Raw genomic sequence first — 23,085 nt, forward strand, 5'->3', positions numbered from 1 at the left:
GCATAGTATTCTATGGTATGTATGCGTACCTGTACATATGTGTGCATGCTATAATTTTTTTTTTTTTTTTTGAGACAGAGTTTCCCTCTGTCGCCCAGGCTGGAGTGCAGTGGCGCCATCTTGGCTCACTGCAACCTCCGCCTCCCAGATTCCAGTGATTCTCATGCCTCAGCCTCCCGAGTAGCTGGGATTACAGGCGTGCACCACCATGCCCAGCTAATTTTTGTATTTTTAGTAGAGACGGGGTTTCACCATGTTGGCCAGGCTGGTCTCGATCTCCTGGCCTCAAGTAAACTGCCCACCTCGGCCTCCCAAAGTGCTGGGATTACAGGCATGAGCCACTGTACCCAGCCCACAATTTTTAAATCAGTTATTCTGTTAATGAACATTTAGGTTGTTTTTGGTTTTTCTGTCTTTCAAACAGTGCTGCAGTGAATATTTTCGTATGTGTCTTCTTGTGCTTATGTGCAGAAGTGTTTCTAGGATATTTACCAGAGAAGAGAATTACTAGGTCATCCTCAGCTTTTCTAGTTTTTGCCAAATTGCTCTGCGAAAGAGCAGATGTGGGTTGGATTTTGGCAGCAGGACATTTCAACAGAAGGAGTGATGTGTGCTAAAGGTACAGATAGCAGAGGCATGGGAAGTGGTCATTAGTTTTCTTTGAAAAAGCAGTGGTTCTCAGTCAAGTCAAGGAAGCAGGTTTGAATCACCCTGGAGAATGTTTTGCAACCTTTTGCCCTCTGTCTCCCCATCCTGGGATGTCTTCCCAAGGAACCAATATATTTCCCCCCAGGTAATTGTGATATGCTTTGGTTGAAAACCAAAAATGGCTGCCTGAGAAGGAGCCATGAGAAGAGGCAGGCAAGTTGGGTGGGGAGGACTGAGATGCCCAGCCAGGAGGATGCATGTCAATCAGGGGTCACAGAAAGTCTCTAAGCAGAAGCTGAGCACCTTCCCCTCTACAGATACCCAGAGGCAGCATTAGGGCTACAGCACCCTTAGACCAAGAGCTCTGGGGTAGAGTTTAACCACATGTATTACGCTCAGCTTTGATAGCTCTTTTCTCAAGTCTTCCAACCTTGTTCACTGAGAGAGTCACTTTATAATTCAATGAGCTGTTGTTCCTCCTGGATCTCTGGGTGTACTGAAGATGCTGAAGGTTGGCTTTTTAATATTTTAATTATAATTAGCATACTAGGAAAACTCCAGAGAATAAAATACAGTACTTTCTTGCATTTATAGACCATAATATGGAATATGAGTAAAATATACGTATCCCCAAGGAGCCAGATATACATCAAAATAATTAAGTGGGGGCATAGCTTGGGGGTAGAACATTTGACTGCAAAATAACATATACATTGGTAAGGTTTAGAAAGACACAAAACAATCTACAGGGTTGGTCTTATAAATAAGTCTGTAGCTTATTGTCCCTAAAAATGATATAAGACTCCCTCTTTGTCAGCAAATCTCACCTTATTTGTCATATACAAAACTATAAGACTAAATGTTTGACCTAGAAGAGTTGTTAGAGAGATCTGGTGGAGTGAGTGACTAATGAGTGGGGTCAGCGCTAGCGCTGGGCCCACTCCCAGTACCTCCCACCACACTGCTCCTTAGCATGTCCAATGATTAGTTCAGATCACCTTATTCTGCTGGAAATGTTAGGGAACTCTTGAGTCTATTTGAATGTTGTGTTTACTCGAAACATTGATTATAGCATGAAAGTTGACCATATTTAACAAATATAAAAAATTGTAGTAGTTTCTCACTACCAAGGTGAAAATTATTGCTTTTGGGGTGGAAATCTGTTATAAAATAAAACAATGTTTAGACAACTACAAAAATAAAAACTTTCAGCCAAGCACAGTGGCTCACATCTGTAATCCCAGCACTTTGGGAGGCCGAGGCAGGTGGGTCACCTAAGGTCAGGAGTTCAAGATCAGCCTGGCCAACATGGTGAAACCCTGTCTCTACTAAAAATATAAAAATTAGCTGGGCGTGGTAGCACATGCCTGTAATCCCAGCTACTCAGGACGCTGACGCAGGAGAATCGCTTGAACCTGGGAGGCGGAGGTTGCAGTGAGCCGAGATCACGCTGCTGCACTCCAGCCTGAGCTTAACAAAAGTGAAACTCCGTCTCAAAAAAATAAATAAATAAGTAAATAAAAATAAATAAAAATAAAAACTTTCTAAATTACTTGATGTCTTTCTTAATGTCTCCTAGAAAAGTGTATAGAGAACCTTTTTGGTACTAAATAAAGATCGCCTTAATAGAGAAATTTTAAACTACAGCACATCCTATATTCACAAACTAGTACATCTCAGCTGTTCTGTGGATGTGGTGGGATAGGATAATAGTCCAGAAAGGTCTCAAAGTCTGAGGTAGTTGCTGGAAGAAGCCTATTTCTCTGGACACCTGACTTACAAGAGGGTCAGGCTGAACTAGAAGGAGGTTTTAGGGTCTGAAGTTTTAGGGCCTCCATTATAAGTAGCAGCAGCAAAACTATAAAAGGGGGAAAAATTACCCATAATTCCACCACTCTAACACATTAATTGCCTTCATTTCCTCTGTTCACCTTTAGTTCTTAATTTTATGCCATCATTTCATAAGGCTATAAATACAGCATAGTTAAAATGCAGCATTGTGTCTTTCACTCAACATTATATTGTGAACGCTTTTGTCTGAGGACTATGTTGGTTGCAAGGAACATTTACTCAGGGAAGTTAAATTGTCTCAGAACATAGTTGTGTGTACCTGCCTAATCTTACAGAAACCAAGGACAGGCGCCTAAGCTGGCTAAGCTCCCCGGAATTGGTGCTAGGACAGGGAGAGCCAACAGCTACTGAAGCTGCTGTCGGGGGCCTTGGGTGGGCGGGGGGAATCTCTGCTTACCCTGCGTTTCTGCTCCGCACACATCACTCCAGTAGCGCATGGCCAGTAGTGGCCATTACAAACCACATGATCTTGCAGTACCAGAGCTTTCAATGATCCTCTTTCCAGATTGCTTAAAGTCAAACCGTTATTTGATGGTCTCAATTGATCATTTCCATCCAGTGAGGCCATAAAAGTCAGAGGTTTCTGTTCAGCCTGTGGATTGGCTGTTGCTAGCTCAGGTGGACACATTGGTCCAATGAGGTATGGCTGGGGAGGTGGAGTCACATGCTTTAGATTCTAGCTCTGCAGAGCAGCAAGGCCGTGCGCTGGGACCCCCCCCTCCGGCAGTGAGTGTGGCTTCGTAGTTCTTACAACTACAAATGTTCATGAACACACGACATCACATCAAGTGGCTGTTTCATGATTTATGACCCTTCGTCTGCTGTTAGCTTTAGTTTATCGCCCCTTTCAGCTTGGGGACAGCTACAATAAAACTATGAACATCTTTGGGCATACATCTTCCTTTTCATCTTCCAGATTATATAAAATAATCTTTAAATTCCATAGAGATTACATTCTCTGAGCACCTCCAGAGCAGAAAACATAACCTTGCAATATTTTTTTGTTGTCTAAAAAATGTCTGTATTTGCTAGAGAGTTCTACTGAAGTAGCTATGGGCAAAATAATAGGATGTGATATGTGGGATCTGCTTCAAAGCACTCTAGGAAAAAAATTAGGGGGTGATGAAAGCTGAAGCAAGATTGGTGAAATCTCTAGCAAATACACTTTTTAAACAACAACAAAAAATTGCAAGGTTATGTTTTCTGTTCCGGAGGTGCTCGGAGAATGTAATCTCTATGGAATTTAAGATGATTTTATATTTTATATATACTGCTGGAGCTGATGATGGGTGCGTGAGATTTATGATACACTATTGCCTCTGTTTTGTGGTTATGTCCTACTTTCTTTCTCTCCCCTCTGGATTTTTTTGTTGTTAGTCCCCATGTTTCCTCTAGACATTTGGTACTCACATGCTGCCCTATGATTCCCCCAAATTTTTCTCAGGTTCAGTTACCCCTGACACCTGCCTCATAGGTTCCTTTTCCTTCCTTACCTAAAAACTCAAGTCCATTTGTCTATCTACCTATTCAGTAATTCATTCACATAAAAAAAAGTGAGCCTCTGTATCAGTCAAGACATGAAAAATGTTGCAAAATATAGTGACATTCATTGTTTTAGATGTTACTAGACAGCTATTAAAAGGAACGAAATCACAACTTATTTTGTACCCTGAGATAAAAGCCAGCTCCCCAGTGCAACACCTAGGAATAACTGTCTTTCAGCAGAGGAGCCAAATGCCCTCTGGCGGGGGGTGGTGGGGCCAGTGTGCCAGAGTGTAGGGTGCGGCCGCAGGCAGAACCCAGGAGAGGCCCTCCCCCCTCCACGCCCACCTCCTCCTCACTGCCTTTTTGCTAACAGCTTTCAGCCTTTTGGGATTTAGAATTGGAAGCTACATTCTGAGGTCGTATTTATTTAGTTAAATGAAAATTGTATATATTAAAATCCTTGGGATTTTTGTAATCATTAAAGTATCAAAGAGACTCGAGTGCTCCAGAAAATGAACATTTCATATTCATGCTAAAAAGGCAAAAATCTAATGAAATGGCTTAATTTTCTATTCATTTCCCAAAACATTAGTAAATTGTCAGTTATGTGAGCTAAGTTAAATCACAGGGCAATCATTCTGAGGTCTTTCTGGTCTTACAAGTCACAATGTTAAAAAACAAACTCAAGGAGTTTTTTTTGTTTTTGAGATGGAGTCTCGCTCTGTCATCCACGCTGGAGTGCAGTGGCGCAATCTCGGCTCACTGCAAACTCCGCCTCCCGGGTTCAAGCGATTCTCCTGCCTCGGCCTTCTGAGTAGCTGGGACTAAAGGTGCCCGCCACCACACCTGGCTAAGTTTTGTATTTTTAGTAGAGACAGGGTTTCACCATGTTGGGCAGGCTGGTCTTGAACTCCTGACCTCAGGTGATCCACCCGCCTTGGCCTCCCAAAGTGCTGGTATTACAGGCATGAGCCACTGTGCCCGGCCACAAAGAGGTTCTTGAGACCTGTTGGTCCTGGGAAATTGGAGTGCTCATAGGTGTAGCTGCATAACCCTACTGCTTACCTGTGTCTGGCAGGGGTTGGGACTTTCCTGGAGCTCCCTGGCACCCTCTGTGTGCCTCTGCCTTTGCATTCTTCACCTTGGATTATAACTGCATCTTTGTTTCTCCCTCACTAGACTGTGAGCTTCTGTGGGAGGACAGGGATTCTGTATTTTTCAATGCCTGGAATGCGATTGGGCTTCCGTAAATATCAGTTGAATGAATGACAACATATATATATGTATTTTTTTCCTTAAAAGAAACTCCCTATGTTCTTCCCATAGATTCTCCTCTTCCTTACATAAACCTCTACATGGGCTCATTCTTCAGCCTGGCTGTGAAGATTCGAGGAGAAAGTAAACACTTCAAAGAAACTGCCCCACAGGGACTCCGAACCCCCAAGAAATTCACCCTGAAAGGAGCATCTACTCCAGAATGGGGGCATCTGGATTCAGGTCACCCAGAATATGACTTCGCCATCAGCTTCCCCCACTCCAGAAACAGGATTGTTACCTTTAAACGAGGACAATTCAGTGCTTGGTTTTTTTCAACATAACTGCTTAAGGATTGTTTTTTCTTTTTTCTTTTTAGAGGCAGGGTCTTGCTCTGTTGCCCAGGCTGGAGTGCAGTGGTGCCATCATAGCTCACTGTACCCTCGAATTCTTGGGCTCAAGTGATCCTCCTGCCACCACCTCCTGAGTAGCTAGCACGGGTGTGCACCACCATACCCAGCTAATTTTAAAAACATTTTTGTGGAGGTGAGGTCTTGCTATGTTGCCCAGACTGGTCTTGAACTCCTGGCCTCAGGTGATCCTCCTGCCTCAGCCTCCCAAAGTACTGGGATTACAGGCATGAGGCACCACAACCAGCCTGTTTAAGGATTTCTAAGCATAAGCTTATAATGAAAAACCCACAATAATTAATCCAACTTGGAATCTACTGCGAGCACAGCAGGTCAGCAACAAGTTTATTTTGCAGCTAGCAGGGTAACAGGGTAGGGCATGGCTACGTATTCAGGTCAACTTCCTTTGTCATGGTTGATTAGTTTGTCTTTATGAGGGGTGGGTGGGGTGGGGGAAAGCGAAGCAGAAGAAGTAACATGGAGTGGGTGCAGCCTCCCTGTAGAACCTAGTTACGAGAGCTCGGGGCAGTTCACCTGGTCTGTGACCGTCATTTTCTTGACATCAATGTTATTAGAAGTCAGGATATTTTTTAGAAAGTCCACTGTTTCTGGAGGGAGATAAGAGTTTCTTGCCAAGATCCAAACAAAATCCACGTGAAAAAGTTGGATGATGGAGGTACAGGAATACACGAGGGCATAGTTCTCATAGTCGGTGGCCAGGACCCAGTACGGTGCCGATGGCATAACTGAGAACCGGAGAGAGGCAGCATTATTGGAGGGAGAAGGCAAGAGAAATCTCAGGACAACACAAGAAGGCTGGCCCAGACAACCACCCACCAAGCACCCCCACCTCTGATTTTGTTTATCAATCCAGAAACAGAAAGACCCTGGAAAGAAGTTTGGATGAAAGCCTAGACTGAATGTCTCTGACTTACCCTTTCTAGCACTGTTGGTGACCTGCCTGCCTGCCTCACTCACCCAGAGAGAGAGACAGAGAGACAGAGACAGCGTTATAGTCATCACTCATCTGCACATTTCAGCTGCTCTGTGTATTCCCAGGCGGACTGAGAACTCTTAAGCCCAGAGTGATTTTGCAAAAATCTGTCTCCCACCTCTGCCAGCAGCGGCATCATGGCCCACCTGCACTCACCCAGGCCAGCACATTCTGCTTTCCTCTCATGGTCCAGTTCTGAAGAATAAATTTACCCAGATACAATACAGAAAACTTCGTGTGTCTCTCCTTATTTGAAAACTTTGACAGTCTCCTATTGTTTATGGAAGAAACTTCAAGCCGTCTAATGCGGCATTCAAGGCCCTTCCTAACCTCATGCCCCTCTCCATGTACACTCCCAGGCTCTAGGCCTCTTTATTCAGGCCTTCTTCTTCTTCTTCTTCTTTTTTTTTTTTGAGATAGAGTTTCGCTCTTGTCGCCCAGGCTGGAGTGCAATGGCGCGATCTTAGCTCACTGCAACCTCCACCTCCTGGGTTCAAACGATTCTCCTGCCTCAGCATCCTGAGTAGCTGGGATTACAGGCACGCGCCACCATGCCCAGCTAATTTTTTGTATCTTTAGTACAGACAGGGTTTCACCATGTTGGCCAGGCTGGTCTTGAACTCCTGACTTCGTGATATGCCTGTATTCAGGCCTTCTTCTATGTTCCAGTTCCCTTCACTTGGAAATCCTTTTCCATAATCTCTCATAATCCTACAAGGCCTAACACAAACATCTAATCCTTGTTATGCATGTAATAGTTAGCTTTCACTCCAATCCCCGTCCCTGATCCCTATGGGAAAAATACTCAGTTGAGAGTTTGGAGACCTAGGTTTAGGTCCCAGTTCTACTTCTAATGAGTTCAGTGACGGCCTACATCACTCAGCCTGCCTGCACTTTAGCTTCCTTCTTGATAAAAATAACAAGAGAAACTGTGTATAAAGCCCTTTACAGTTTACAGAGTGTGTATATCTAGTTTATTTTCACGACACTGGGCAGTTATTTCTGGCTTGTACATGTGAAGTTAGTTGTCCATATTCATATGTGTGAGAAGAACTGTTTTCTCCTCCCAGCGTTCCTTTCTTGGTCTATAAAATTAGAACTTCCTCTCCGCCCCCCTCTAGGAACTTGACTGGTGTGGGGTGGGGGAGTGGTAGGGGTGAGAAGTGGCAAGTGCAGGGAGTAATTTTTGTAGCTGATGATTTCAGTGTCTGCCCTGCAGGTGGGAAAGGGGCTTTCAAGCACTCTTCGTGTTAGAAAGCCTCACGGTTCTGGGTTGAACTCTCTAGTGTATCTTATCGGAAATAAAACTAATATTTGGTGCTTTCTCTATTGCCTGTGTCCCTTCCTCAGTTAGCTCAGAACCCAGAGGCAAATGCCTGTCATTAGATATCTCACAGGATCCCCAACAATGTGACTGGAAAGTGGCAGAAGCAGGATTCAAACTTGCCGTCACTCTTGTCATCTCTTGCTTCCTAGTTTCTGCACCATGCAGGTTGTTCTGCTAATATCTGCTAATTTTTCGGGCCCCAGTTTCCTTTGGGAAACAAGACTGGGTTGTGTCTTCTACAGCCCACACCCTGTGTGCACCTACTTGTGTTTCACCTATTGAAACGCTAGCTAGTTATAGTAAATTGCGGGGTCACGTGTCAGTATGTATCCACACTGGGATGTGAGCTCCATAAGTACCAAGGCCAGCTCTGTCTGGCTCATCATGGCAACCCTAGTGCGTGACATGTAGTAAGTGTTTGACAGATAATTATGTGCTGAGTGATTATAGATGCCACTCAGGTGTCTCAGGAATTCTCCAAGCCGGGGCGCTAGCCTTCAGTTTGCATATTTCCTGTCCCTGGATCCTCCTGGGAAAAGTGGATACTTACACCAGGAAAACCTAACTTCCAGCTTGGCAGCCTCTGTGAGGTTAACTGGGGTGGCTTCACCTTCAATTTGATTCACAGTTCCATCAGCTCTGCAGTGAGTAAAAAAAAGAAAAAATACAAAAAACAAGAAAAGAGAAAAGAAAAACAACTCATTGAAAGCCAATAAGCAACAAAAGGCAAGATGTGTGCCACTAAGGACCATGGCAGCCAACACCATGATTTCTGGTAAGAGAGGCTCTCAAAGGCAGGCTAGACCCAGCTCCATGGCCTGCCCTTTCCCTTGTGACTGTCTGTGAGGCCAAGCAGGGGAAGAGAGCAGTGGGTGATAAGAAGCCGCAATTGACAAGCTCCAGGATGGGACAGTATGTTGGGCCCTTCACTTCAACACTATCTCTGACTATCTGCAACGGCCTGAAAGACCAATTCCTGCTCCCAGGCTCCACAGAAAGGGAGAAAAGACAATGGAAAAACAAACAAAACAACCCAACACACAAAGAAGTTTCACTTTTTTTTTTGGAGATGGAGTCTTGCTCTGTCCCCCAGGCTGGAGTGCAGTGGTGCGATCTCGGCTCACTGCAACCTCTACCTCCTGGGTTCAAGCAATTCTCCTCCCTCAGCCTCCCCAGGAGCTGAGATTACAGGCATGTACCACCATGCCTGGCTAATTTTTTGTATCTTTAGTAGAGACGGGGTTTCACCATGTTAGCCAGGCAGGTCTCGAACTCCTGACCTCAGGCAATCTACCTGCCTCAGCCTCCCAAAGTGCTGGGATTACAGGCATGAGCCACCGCTCCTGACAGATTGACTTCTTTTTAAAACGAGAAGGGCCAAAGGAACAGATGAGGATGGACTTGATCACTGAAAATAATGCAAAACAGGGAGACACAAAAGTGTTTCCCTTCTTTGGGCCTCAGTGATATCACGTGACATCGCCTGTCCCATCAAGGGGTCTGAGTCCGGAGACTCCCTCCAGTTCAGCAAGCCTCTGAGTGAGTGTGGGGGATTTCAATGTAGGCCAAGTAAAAGGAGGCAGTGAAGAAACATTTACTTTATCTCAGTGATTCTCAGGTATGCCCAGATTTTGGAGACATTAAAAGTGAAGAAATACATATCTCACAATTGATGCCACCTGACAATTAGCAGTGGCATTCCTTTCTTAGTGGCATATAATGCAGTGGTGTGTCTTAAAAGCTGGGGGCTTAGATTGGATGCAATACTTTCACCTCTTTGAATGAGCCTGCTTTCTAGATGACTCCCAACGGCCCCATGAACGTGGGAGAAGGGGAAAGGTGTGGAAATGGAGGCACCAAAGGGAGGGTGCTAAGGCATCAGGGTGCTCTTCCTAGGAAGCCAACAGAGGAGAGGATGTCTGTTTATCAATCCTCAAGGCAGAGCAGGGAGGCCAACTGAAATTAGAGCAGTCGTATGTGTTAGAAAGTCAGTAGGTTGGCCGGGCGTGGTGGCTCACGCCTGTAATCCCAGCACTTTGGGATGCTAATGGGGGGGCGGACCACGAGGTCAGGAGATCAAGACCAGCCTGGCTAACATGGTGAAACCCGGTCTCTACCAAAATACAATTAAAAAAAAAGTCAGTAGTGACGGATGTCCTAGAAACAGGACAATGAGCAACAGGCCAGGGATTCTGGGAAGTGTGCTCTGATGTTCCCAAGTACATTCTCTGTTTATCACCATGTAAAGCTAGAGACTGTGCCCTCCTCTCTCATCTGGATCTCAGACAGCTGGGGAAGATGGTCTGTTTCTATCTGCATACGTTAACTTAGCAAGAAACCAGTCTCCTCCCAACAGACTGCCCTTTTCACCGTCAATTGCATTTGGTTCCAGAATGGTTTTCAGGACACCAGTCTCTGACCATGAAGTCACGACACGTTCATGGAAAAACTGCATTTGTATTTTCAAGAGTGGAAGGTGGGTAGGAAGGAGCTCTTCCTGGGGCTCTTTTTAAGTTTATATTTGCGTTCCAAAGTGTAACTTTTTGGATTAATTATTGTGTTAGAAGCCCTCAGTAATAGAAGTGTACACTTCTAAAGGATATCCTGTTTACATAACCTAGAGTGTGAATATTGTGTATGTGATTCTTGCTTAATAAGAAAAGGAGCTTTCTGATAGATTAAGCTGCCCAGAGATGGGATGAACTGTCCTGGAAGGCGATGAGCTCCCAGTTCCTGGAAGTGTTTGAACAAAGCTGGATGCTTCTGTCAGCAGATGGTGTCGAAGCGGCTTCTCTCCCAGACTGGAGGTCAGAGGAGACGGTCTTGATGTTCTTTGCTACCAGAGTATCTATTTTGCAGTGAGGGCAGGAGCCCTGTCAGTTTGTGTCCCGCAGGTGGTAATGGATCCTAGTCCTTGCTGTCCTTGCCTGCCAAAAGCTTTCCTCTCAATTCCTGCTAGGAGCAGGCAGTCCCGACCCAGCAAGGTTCCCATCCCTGACCCAGGCTGCAGGACACCCAGTCACTCTGGGTCAGTACTCCGCAGGCCTGGCCCCGGGCGCCCACAGCCACTCACCTCAACTCCTGGTTTAACACTTTGATCTTTCCGTTTTCCATTAGTGAGTAGTTGGCCTGGATGCAGCGTCCATTCTCAAAGGTTGTTGGGATCTTCTCAATTTCGTACCATCTTCCGAGATACTGCAGAGACAACAAGCAGAGCAAAACCCTGTGATTCTCTGGGGACCTGCAACCTCTTCCCCATTGTCGTGCAGACGCAGAGCCCTGTCCTGGGGAAGCCAGACAAAATGGGCCTCATTCTTCCCAGTGGCAACTGGGCAAGAGATTGATTGCAATGAGAATCCGTGACTAGGATGGGATGTGCGGGCGGGGGGTGAATGCTGAGTAAAGGGCTCTTCTCGGTGCCCACTTCAGCCAGAATCGCTGTGACATTCTAGACTCTGTAAAAAAAGGGGATGATGGGAAATACCTTTCATCTGAAACGGTGCACAATTCTACAAGTCATCTTTGAATCTTGTGCAAAGTCAGATGTGTTCGCTGTGGGGAGCTAGGACTCCAGAGCGCACGGAACTTTCCTCATCTGACCCTGAGGAGGGATTTGGTCACCAAGGCTTTGGAGAGGTGGTGGGGATTTGAAAGATCTGTATCGTGCTTTCTCTAGGGGCCTGCGCTCAGTCCAGACTTCAGGTGTATACAGTTAGCTTTAAAGGAAGCTGCCACTGTGTGGGGAAGGTTGAGGGAACCAGGCCCTCCTAGGCTGCCGGGCACGCGTTGCAGGGAGACCATACCAGTTTACAACCTCTGCGGAGGGCAGTTTGGCAATATCTAGCAAAGCTAAAAATACATATTATACTCTTTGGCCCAGCAGTTTCACTTCTGGGAATGCATCCTCCTGATATAAGAAATGATGTATGTGTAAAGTTGTTCATTACAGTACCGTTTGTAATAATACAAGATAGGAAACAGCCTATGTGAGCATTAGTAGGGGGCTGGCTGAGTAAACGATGGCATATCCAGACAATGGAATTTTACTTCCTCCTTTCAAAAGAGTGATATGTAGTGATTTATAATATTTAATGACAAAAGAGTCAGGTACAAAGTAGTGTATATATTAAGGTACCTTTTGTGTAAAAATGGAGAAAATGGTTATTACGTTGGTTTTCTGTTGCTGCTATAATAAATTACCACAAGCTTCAAACAGCACAGATTTATTATCCTGCAGTTGTGTAAGTCAGAAGTCTGACAGGTCTCACTGGGCTGAACTCAAAGTGTTGGCTGTGTTTCCCTCTGGGAGCTCTAGAGGAGGATCAGTTTCCTTGCCTTTTCCAAGTTCTACAGGCTGCCTACATTCCTTGGCTTGGGGCTTCCTCTATTTTCAAAGCCAGCAAAAGGAAGTCAGATCCTTCTCACATTGCATCTCTCTGACTCTTATGCCATCATCAAACCTCTCTCTCTGACCACAGCTGGGAAAGATTCTCTGCTTTTAAGGATTTATGTGATTAGATTGAGTTCCCCTGGATAATCAAGGCTAATCTGGCCATCTCAAGGCTCATAACTTCGATCACATTTGCAAAAGCCCTTTTCCCATGCAAAGTAACATTCCCAGGGTTAGGGCGTGGACACCTTTGGAAGCCACTCTTCTGCTTACCACAGTTATTATGTGTTTGCTTGTATATGTAAATATTATCTGTAAAATTACATAATACATGGTTTTTACTAGTTGCTACTGTGGAGGGAAACTGAGGTACAGAGGTGGGAGGGAAACTTTATGTGGTGTATTCTTTTACACCTTTAGGATTTTGAACAATGTAAATATATTTACCTAGTTAAAATACTAATTAGAATTTTTTTTTTTTTTGAGATGGAATCTCACTATGTCACCAGAGTAGAGTGCAGTGGTGCAATCTGGGCTCACTGCAATCTCTGCCTCCCGGGTGCAAGCAATTCTCCTGCCTCAGCCTCCCGAGTAGCTGGGATTGCAGGCACGTGCCACCAAGCCCGGCTAATTTTTGTATTTTTACTAGAGACGGGGTTTCACCATGTTGGTCAGGATGGTCTCGATCTCCTGACCTCGTGATCCGCCCGCCTCGGCCTCCGAAAGTGCTGGGATTACAGGCATGAGCCACCGTGCCCGGCCTATTTTAGAAATTTAAAAACAAAAAGAGATGTGCTCACCTTCAGAGTCAGAACTTGAGAGGATGCTGCACACAGGTGAGTATTGCTTCAGCTTTCCACTCAAATATACGCCACGTTCATGACCATAAAGTTCTACTCACTTATTCAAGCACAGCTTTCAATTAAAGCCACTGAACTTAACATTCACTTAAAGTACCAAAGAATAAGGTTAGAGGTTAACTGGTTTCATAGACATTCTCAGAAGCAGCTCCATTTTCTATAGTGCATTCAAATCTGTTCTATTTCTGTTAAAGTGAGTTTAGTGCCCCACAGTAAAAACCAAGGAAGCATGATTTTTCAGAAAAGAGGAAACTCAGAGCTTCCTTATGATCTCATATTATTTTTGCAAAGGCTTCTTAATCTTTTCAGATCTCTGGTCAGTATTGAAAAAGAATCCTAGAAAAGAAGAGGTAAAACTCTATCTATTTGCAGATGACATATAAAATATCCTAAGAAATCTAAAACAGAGACAAAACCAAAAACTACTGGATCTAATGAGTTCAGCAAGGTTACAAGATACAAGATGAATATTCAAAAATCAAATGTATTTCTCGGCTGGACGCAGTGGCTCATGCCTGTAATCCCAGGACTTTGGGAGGCCGAGGCGGGTGGATCACTTGAGGTCAGGAGTTCAATAGCAGCATAGCCAACATCGCGAGACCCCATCTCTATAAAAAATTTAAAAATTAGCCGGGCATGGTGGCATGCACCTGTAATACCAGCTACTCAGGAGGCTGAGGCAGGATAATCTCTTGAACCTGGGAGGCAGAGGTTGCAGTGAGCTGATATGGTGCCACTACACTCCAGCCTGGGTGACAGAGCAAGACTCTGTCACACACACAAAAAAATATATACATATATAAATATATTTCTCTACTTGCAATGAACAATTTGCAGATGAAATTAAGAAAATTCCATTTAAAAGGCCGGGCACAGTGGCTTGCTCACGCCTGTAATCCTAGCACTATGGGAGGCCGAGGCGGACGGATTGCCTGAGCTCAGGAGTTCGAGACCAGCCTGGGCAACACGGTGAAACCCCGTCTCTACTAAAATACAAAAAAACTTCGCCAGGTGTGGCAGTGTGTGCCTGTAGTCCCAGCTACTTGGGAGGCTGAGGCAGGAGAATTGCTTGAACCCGGGAGGCGGAGGTTGCAGTGAGCCAAGATGGTGACACTGCACTCCACCCTGGGTGACAAAGTGAGACTCCGTCTCAAAAAAAAAAAAAAAAAAAAAAGAAAGAAAAAGAAGAAAATTCCGTTTACAATAACATCAAAAGAATAAAATATTTGGGAATTAATTTGACCAAAGAAACGTAAAACAACTTATACTCTGAAAACTACGAAGTATTGTTGAAAGAAATTAAAGATGACCTAATTCAATGGAAAGATACACTATGTTGACAAGTTAGAAGACTTAATATTGTTAAGATGGCAATACTCCCCAAATTGATCTTCAGATTTAATGCAATCTGTATCAAATTCCAATTGGATTATTTGCAGAAATTGACATGCTGATCCTAAAATTCATATGAAAATGTAAGGGACACAGAATAGCCAGAAGAACAAAGTTGGAGGACTCATGTGTTCTTATTTCAAAGCTTACCTCAAGGCTTTGATTCTACAAAGCTATAGTAATCAAGACTGTGTGGTACTGGCATAAGTATAGACATATGGATCAATAGAACTGAGAGAGCAAAAATAAACTCTCACATATACAGTCAATTGATTTCCTATAAGGATTTCCTACAAGAATATTATTTGGCAATAAAAGGGGATATAGTATTGATACATGCAACAATGTGGATGAACCTTGAAAACGTTCAGTAAACCAGTCACAAAAGACCACATATAGTATGATTTCATTTTTATCGAATGTGCAGAATAGGCAAATTCGGAGACAGAAAGTAGATTAGTGGTTGCCTGGGGCTGGAAGGGTTGGAGGGGAGATGGAGACTCTGTGAATGGGTACGAGGTTTCTTTTCGGAACAGTGAAATGTTCTAAATCGATTGTAGTGGTGATGGTTGCGTAACTCTGTGATGATACTAACAACAATCGAAAGTGAAAAGCTACTTTAAACAAGTGAATTACGTGGTATACAAATTATATCTCAATAAAGTTGCGATTTTTTAAATCCTGCTTTAATTCTCAAAGGACTTTTATAAATACACATCAGTTATCATTTCCAAAGTGCTTTGGGATTTGTATCCAAAAGCGAAAATATAACTCAGATTCCTTGGATCTTTTCTTTAAAGCCTCCCTGTGGTCTATCAGAGTTACCTGAATAAAGGGATCAGCCCGTAAGTGGAGCAAGTCAGTGCAGACGTCAGTGTACTCTATGGCCTCCTCCTCCCACACCTGTATCTCCTGATCCCATGGATGGTGCTCCTTCTCCCACCCAGCATCCCCTCAGAGGCGCCAACACTCATTCACCTTGAGGAGCGAGTGTATGATAACAACTTCAATGTTACTGTTGCCATTCTTAAAAGAGATCCAAACCTTCTCCTAAGGAGAGGAAGTCTTAAGGGTGAGATTCCAGGCTTGAGTAGCAACAGTGGGAGCCTGTGAGTTCTGTCCTCCAATAGCTGCCTCTTTCTGCCGCCCTCTTCCTTCTCCTCCCCCTACACCCCAGGAAGAAAGACCATCTATGGAGGAGCTCGTTGTATTGATGACATTTTAGAGCAGGTACCAAGAAAGCCCCCTGGGGAATTTTGGGCTTTCCTGGGCCCTGTTTGAGTGACCTTTGCGTGCCCTGCACTGCTGAGAAGCCTGGTTTTGAATGCTACTTGCATTTACCAGCTGCGTGAGCTGGGGAGGGAGATTCCGATGCTCCATTTGTAGAACAGGGATAATAGCTCTGTAGCAGCTATTGTGGTTCCCTGGTCCTGTATCCCCTCAGCCCACCTCTGAGTTCAACACAGCCATGGTAAGCAATTCCCAGACACCGCCAGCCTCCCACCTGAGACCCTGTGTCTCTCCTCTGCCAGGGGGCTCAGCTAGAGCCATGGATGCTCCCATGGCCTGCTGGCAGCAGCTGTGGGACAATCGGAGGGGCATGCTCCACCTGTCCTCAGAGGGTGCCCAGTATGACTGACCCTGACGGCCCAGGGCGACAGCTCAGGAACGCACCCTTTATTGCTTCTGTGCTGTCTCCGACTCACCTTCCCACCTGCTCTCGTGCGTCCTGGGATCATCCCAAACCTCTCTGCCTGCAGTCTTTGTCTCAGCAGATGTCTGCTTTGGGGAAACCCCAAATAAGATAAATACTTGTCCCAAGGTGTGCAGTGGAAATTAAAGCAGCATAATTAAATTGAACCTTGTAGAATGCTTATTCACAGTGGAGGCAGCAAAACAAACGGGAGGTTCGCCTTTTACCTTATTCACATCAAAATTCTCCTGCACCGGAGGCTTGGGGCACTTCCCAAGATGAAATGCTTGTCCCTTTGCCGCACCGAAGAGGCCAGCCAGTGCGGAAAGCAGCAGCAGCAGCATCACCATCTTGGGGCTGGGTGGCTGGAGAAGGGACCTGGAGTTGCGGGAACGCAAAGCAGCTGGGGTTGTCATTCTGAGCCTTCTAAGGCCACGCAATCATGAAGCAAGAGTGCTGTGCCCATGGGCCCCTCTGTGGGCGATCCCTCCTCTTCTCTCCCCAGCCCATGTGAACCCTCATCCTGCAGGGGAACACCTGCCTGTCCGTGTTGCTGTGAGGCCTTCCTCAGAGCCTCTGCACCTCCACGAGGGCGCTCTCTGCCTGGTATTCTGGTTTGTTGGATTGATTTTGCACCCCTCTCCCACCTAATTATGCATCTCCCAGGATGGGCACTGTGTCTAGTTCTCCTCATAATCACCCACGGACCTCAAAGTGTCGGCTCAGTAGATACTTGTCAAATGAACAGAAACAACGTGGAGGGGGCTATGTAAAGTGGGGGACGTGGAGGGGGCTATGTAAAGTGGGGGATTAAAGCCTCCAAGCGAACCACGAAAGACACAAAACCAAACGAAACGTTGCCCAACACTTACTGTCCTCTGAGATACTTCGGGGAGAAGCCTCTCTGACATCATCCCTCCCCCTGCCCTCGTCTTGCTGGCTGTTCTACCAGCCCAAGAATGCGCTTGGAAACCTTAACAGGGAGCAGCCTGCTGGGGGCTCCAGGGTCATCCCAGCCAGGTTCAAACTGTGACTCTGCCCTGTGCTAAGTATAACTGTGTCCAATTTATGCCTTAGCTTCTTTGTCTAGTAAATGGGAATAATTATCATTCCTAGCTCATGAATTTTTGTGAGAATTAAATGAGATAATATACAGAGAGTACTTAGAGGAGTGTCTGATACAGAGTAAATGCTCAATAAATGCTAGTTATTATCAAAAGCAGAAAGATGATGGTATTTCCCAGGTATTTCCCAGGTTTCTTTTCTTTTCTTTTCTTCTTTCTTTCTTTCTTTTTTTTTTTGACATTCTGTTGAGGGTTTATGTTTTGTTTTGTTTTGTTTTGTTTTGAGATGGAGTCTCACTCTGTCACCCAGGCTGGAGTGCAGTGGTGCGATCTCGGCTCATTGCAACCTCTGTCTCCTGGGTTCAAGTGATTCCCCTGCCTGAGCCTCCTGAGTAGCTGGGATTACAGGTGTCCACCACGACTCCTGGCTAATTTTTGTATTTTTAGTAGAGACGGAGTTTCACCATGTTGGCCATGCTGGTCTCAAACTCCTGACCTCAGGGGATCCACCCGCCTTGGCCTCCCAAAGTGCTGGGATTACAGGCCTGAGCCACCGCACCCGGCCTGTTGAGGGTATTTTTCATAGATGAAGTTCATTAAATCAGAGAAGGACTGTCAGCTGATGTGTAACTGTGCAACAAGCATTTCAACCCCAAGAGTCCTTTGGCAGCAGAAGCTGGCTTTGAAGGGGGGCAGCAAGGCAGGGAGACAGAGGCTGCAGAACTGTGTGCAGGTTCTGGGCATTTGAAGCTCCCCTGTTTCCTTCACTGACTCGCTGTCAATTTGCTCCTTTCTTTGTGACTCCTTGCCTGTAGCTTGCACACGAGCTATTTCCAGCTCTCTGCATTTCTCCCTGTAATGATGATGACTGATGCAATGCAAGCAAAATGTTCTCAGATCTGAGCATTTCAAAGGATGTGTCATTGCAGGAATAATTATAACTGCTTTATTATAAGTCTCTAAACCTCTAAATACCCTTTAATAATCAATAGCTTTTTTTTCCCTGGAGGTTTTGTTGCCTGGTTTTCAAAAGAACAGTTATGTAATGAGTGGAAGCTTGCCAGCTAGGGTTGCTGTGGGGGGAGATGGTTGCTGAGGCCCCTTTGAGCAAGTCTGCAACGGGGCCACTTTCCTTGGTCTTTGAGGCTCCGTTTCTCATCAGCTCCACCACTGTGTAAACAAAACCTGTCTTTTAACCTTTTGGGGGATGATGAATTTACAGAAATGCGGCCTAAACCCACACAAATTTGCATCCATTTTAAAGAGATCTTTAATTCTACTTAGTAGGCCCAAGCTGAAAGCCTGGCCCAGAGGATCAAACCTCAAAGACTGGCCACACAGTATGCACATTCCACAAGGTCCCCACACTGGATAGGACCTTAGAGGTCATCTCTCTAGCCCTACTTCCAAGGTGTACAGATGGGGAAGCTGGTGCCTGGAAGGGGCAGAGAGCTGGGACTTGGGCTCCATCTCCCCCTCTCCTGTCCGCAGCACCCTGAACCTTCTTCTTCTTGCACCGCCATAGGGCCTTTCAATAACCCCCCGCCTCTGTGACCTGATGAGTCTCACCACAACATGACACTTACAACAAAAGTCAGTTCTACATCTTACTCTGATGAAATATTCTCTTGTGAGCTGAAACAGATTCTTTACCTCAGTAGGAGGATTTCAGAACAACCCTTTTGACTGCCTCTCTTCCAAAGATGCCTCTTGGTTGCATTAGTTTTATTCCTGTGGTTAAAACTCCTTGTGAGGCCAGGCGCGGTGGCTCAAGCCTGTAATCCCAGCACTTTGGGAGGCTGAGGCAGGTGGATCACCTGAGGTCGGGAGTTCGAGACCAGCCTGACCAACATGGAGAAACCCTGTCTCTACTAAAAATAAAAAAATTAGCCGGGCATGGTGGTGCATGCCTGTAATCCCATGCTGCCTGTAATTACATGCACGCCTGTAATTGGGAGGCTGAGGCAGGAGAATTGCTTGAACCTGGGAGGTGGAGGTTGTGGTGAGCCGAGATTGCACCATTGCACTCCAGCCTGGGCAACAAGAGCAAAACTCTGTCTCAAAACAAACAAGACAACAACAACAACAACAACAAACTCCTTGTGAGAGAAAGGGCGGACAGCATCCATCATAGTTTTCAATGTCCTTTCATTCTAATTTACTCATTACTTATTGAGCATGTTATTAATGTGTACTTAAGACCTTGGGTAACATATGGATTATATACGACATATATTTTTGCATCTTCTTCTGATACCAATAGGAAGATTGTTCTAATGAGGAGTTTAAATACTTTACAAAATAAGTATAATTTAAATATTATTTTTGGCCGGGCATGATGGCTAACGCCTATAATCCCAACACTTTGGGAAGCCGAGGCGGGAGGATCACTTGAGGTTAGGAGTTTGAGACCAGCCTGGCCAACATGGTGAAACCCCATCTCTACTAAAAATACAAAAATTATGCCAGGCGTGGTGGCTCATGCCTGTAATCGCAGCACTTTGGGAGAATGAAGTGGGTGGATCACCTGAAGTCAAGATTTTGAGACCAGCCTGGCCAACATGGTGAAATCCCGACTCTACTAAAAATACAAAAAATTAGCCAGGTGTGGTGGCAAGTACCTGTAATCACAGCTACTCGGGAGGCTGATGCAGGATAATTGCTTGAACGTGGGAGGCAGAGGTTGCAGTAAGCCAAGATCGCACCATTGCACTCTAGCTTGGGCAACAGAGCAAAAACTCCATCTCAAAAAAACAAACAAACAAAAAAATACTAAAATTAGCTGGGCATGTAATTAGCTGGGCATGCAGTCCTGTAATCCCAGCTACTTGGGAGGCTGAGACACAAGAATGGCTCGAACCTGGGAGGCGGAGGCTGTAGTGAGCCGAGATCGCGCCACTGCACTCCAGTCTGGGTGACAGAGTGAGACTCCGTCTCAAAAAAAAAAAAATATTATTTTTAACAGAATATGAGGTAATTAAAAAGCAATCCTACTAAGGTTACAGTGCATCCACCTTGGGCCTGGCACTAGCTGGAAATCACTGCTCCACTAGCATTAAGCTTACCCGTGGAGAAGCCCCAGTCTCCGGATTTTAAGGGTACTATATGCACTCAGTCTCCACAGCACCTCCTCTGGAGGCGACCTCTGCTGACACTCTCTTCGTACCTACAAGGTGAATTTGCTCGGGTTACTTCCTGGTAAACTACGAAGCCACAATGTAAGCCTAGGCCTGGGGACAGGCTAGAATGTAAGCCTAGGTCTCCCACAAGGCCGCGCTCTTACTGCCTGGGGACACAGCCCCTGACCTCAAAGATCTGCAGAACGTGAAGGACTAGATTTTGAAATTTCACCTCATAAAATAAAATAGGTTCCAATAAGTCATTAGGTCTCAAAGACTCATTTAGCCATTAAATATAACAAGACACGTATCTCCCAAACACAATACTTTATGCCATATTGTTAAATGCATTTTCTATTCACACCATTAATTCCAGTTTCCAGATTATTTTACTGCAATGCACAGTTGGACAGCTCGCTGAGAATTCACCTAGTACGGTGTTTGTGCAGGGAAAAATTCCTCATTGTCCAGTTTGGAGGGGTAAGCAAAAGACGCTGGGATGAGTTCACACCGGGTTTGGTTTTATCTTAGGCATGTTGCTCGTGTATCTGAACCTCAGCTTTATCACTGGAAAAATGGCTCTGATAATACCTACCTTGTACATTTGTTTGAGGAAAAATGAGAACAAGTCTAAAGCTACCGGCACAAGCTCTCAATCAGTGGTAATTACATGTAGCTGAAATGGGGCAATGGAGAGTCTAGACCGTTTCTATTTTAGACATTATTGTCATAAATGAAAAGCTTAAAACTACAGTACATACCTTTTCTTTCAAGATGAAGGCAGTTTCCAGATGCAGAATCAGCCGATTTGAGATGCCTGTCTTGGTGACTGGTCTCTCCCAAGCTATTTTATAAGCTTCTTCAGGTCTCTGATGTTTACTTTTCATGTATGCCACGCCCCCCGCCCCCATCCAGTCAGGAGGGCTGGCCTAAAAGCTTAGCCTGTATCGAAACACAAAGATGGGATGTTGTGTCCATCCTCCTCCCCCAATTTCCTTCACAGCTGCTCCCTGAAGAAGAAATGAGATATTGTTTTCGTGTGTGTGTGTGTGGGTGTGTGTGTGGGTGTGTGCAAGAAAGAGAGAGAGAGAGTATGTGTGAGAGAAAGACAAAGTATATTTTCATCTAAAACTTTTTTTTTTGGTATGTGGATTTTCTAATTTAATTTTTTTTGGTCAGAATGCACTTTTAAGTTCCAGCAGGACGTGTTGCAACATGTTTTCAAACATCTGGTATTTATTTTTCATTTTTGTGTAAATGAAAAATCAACAAGCTCATTTCCTGAAGTGGAACATGGAGTTCCTGACTCCACTAATGGGAGTCAGGTAATGGAGCGAGGGTTATGAGTCAAAGCTGGCTTTCTGCATGATCCTGGGCAGCCCCCTAACTTCTCTGAGCCACAGTCTCCTCGTTGTAAGTAGGGGCTGTCATTCTTTCTCCACCAGAGCCAGATGTGTAGGGGAGATACCAGTTCTCTAACAACTGGGGCTAAAAGTTGAGAACGCGGAAGACATCTTCTGTCACTCTGTTCTCTGTCCTTTTTATGACCCTTCCAGCCACATGTTCAAGACAGTCTGTCACTGCTTGGGGGTGGGGGTGGGGGGATGGGGAGTGTGGACTTAAACCCAGGGGTGCTTTTGGTCCAGCCTTATCTCTCCTGGTGGAATGAACAACTTTGACTCTTGTGAATGAGATTCTATGTCTTTGTGAGAGGCAGGAGTTATGTTTAGAGACATTTAGATAAGGCAGTGACTTCGTAGTAGACTTAGACTCCTAAATAAAATTCATTCTAAAATATGTAAGCAACAGAGATACATTTACAGCACTGAGTCTATAAACATGAAAACAACAACACAGATCCTTAACATCCCAAACGTTGTGAGCTCTTTCTTTAAGATGTTCTTCGCCTTTTCAGAAACATAAGAAATTCTTATTCCCGCCCAGGGCCTGCCTCTTGCTGACCTCCTGTGCTACCCTCCCCTAAGAGCTCTGCGTAGCTCCCTTCGTCACTCCAGGTCCCTGCTCAGATGACACTTTTCCCTAAAAAGCTTCCTGACCTTTCAAAAATAGCACTCTTGTCACCGTCCCTTTCCCCGCTTCATTATATCTTTACCCGAAAATTTCTCCTTTATTTATACATTATCCTGCTTAGTATGTTTTCCCCAGGAGGATAGGAGCTCGAGGGGTGCCAGGAATTTGTCTCTTTGACTCTGTGTTGTACCCCAGTGGCTAAGCACATACTAAGTGCTCAGTAAATACTTATAAATTAAATGGATGCTATCCAAAGAACTTAATGAGTTTCTAAGATATACGAAAGGCACCAGAGGTAATATTCATGCGATTTTGATTTCAATTGTATTTCTGGAAAAGCACTAGCCTGTATGTTTCTGTCTTCTTCACCTGTATCACATTTGCCACCAAGAATTGCCTGTCATTGAAGAAATACACAATTAGCCTCTTTTCAGCCTAATACAAAAAAATTCTCCTCTAAGCAGTTGCACAGTTTTCCACAAAGCAATGTTGCCTAAGTTTCCAAATATGTGTGTTGGAGTTGGAGATCTCTATGTATTTTAGCCCTCAGCACTGAAGTCGGCAACC

The 23,085-nt window shown here is 44.9% G+C and overlaps 1 protein-coding gene across 2 annotated transcripts; it reads right to left on the reverse strand.

The window, feature by feature from the left end:
* Nucleotides 1–5,955: 5,955 nt before the first annotated feature.
* Nucleotides 5,956–21,609, reverse strand: APOD (apolipoprotein D). Of its 2 annotated transcripts, XM_054479833.2 has the most exons (6): nucleotides 21,249–21,609; nucleotides 20,434–20,534; nucleotides 16,532–16,682; nucleotides 11,043–11,164; nucleotides 8,520–8,608; nucleotides 5,956–6,394 (listed from the first exon to the last, which is right to left on the reverse strand). In XM_054479833.2, exons 1-6 carry the CDS (start codon nucleotides 21,396–21,398, stop codon nucleotides 6,159–6,161), a joined length of 849 nt encoding a protein of 282 aa, XP_054335808.2. In that variant the 5' UTR covers nucleotides 21,399–21,609; the 3' UTR covers nucleotides 5,956–6,158. The 2 variants fall into 2 exon arrangements, with proteins under 2 accessions (XP_054335808.2, XP_054335809.1); XM_054479834.2 differs by lacking the exon at nucleotides 20,434–20,534 and having other exon boundaries at nucleotides 21,249–21,396.
* Between the last annotated feature and the right edge of the window lie 1,476 nt (nucleotides 21,610–23,085).

Source organism: Pongo pygmaeus, chromosome 2 (assembly GCF_028885625.2).
Source record: "Pongo pygmaeus isolate AG05252 chromosome 2, NHGRI_mPonPyg2-v2.0_pri, whole genome shotgun sequence".
NCBI classification, from domain to species: domain Eukaryota; kingdom Metazoa; phylum Chordata; class Mammalia; order Primates; family Hominidae; genus Pongo; species Pongo pygmaeus.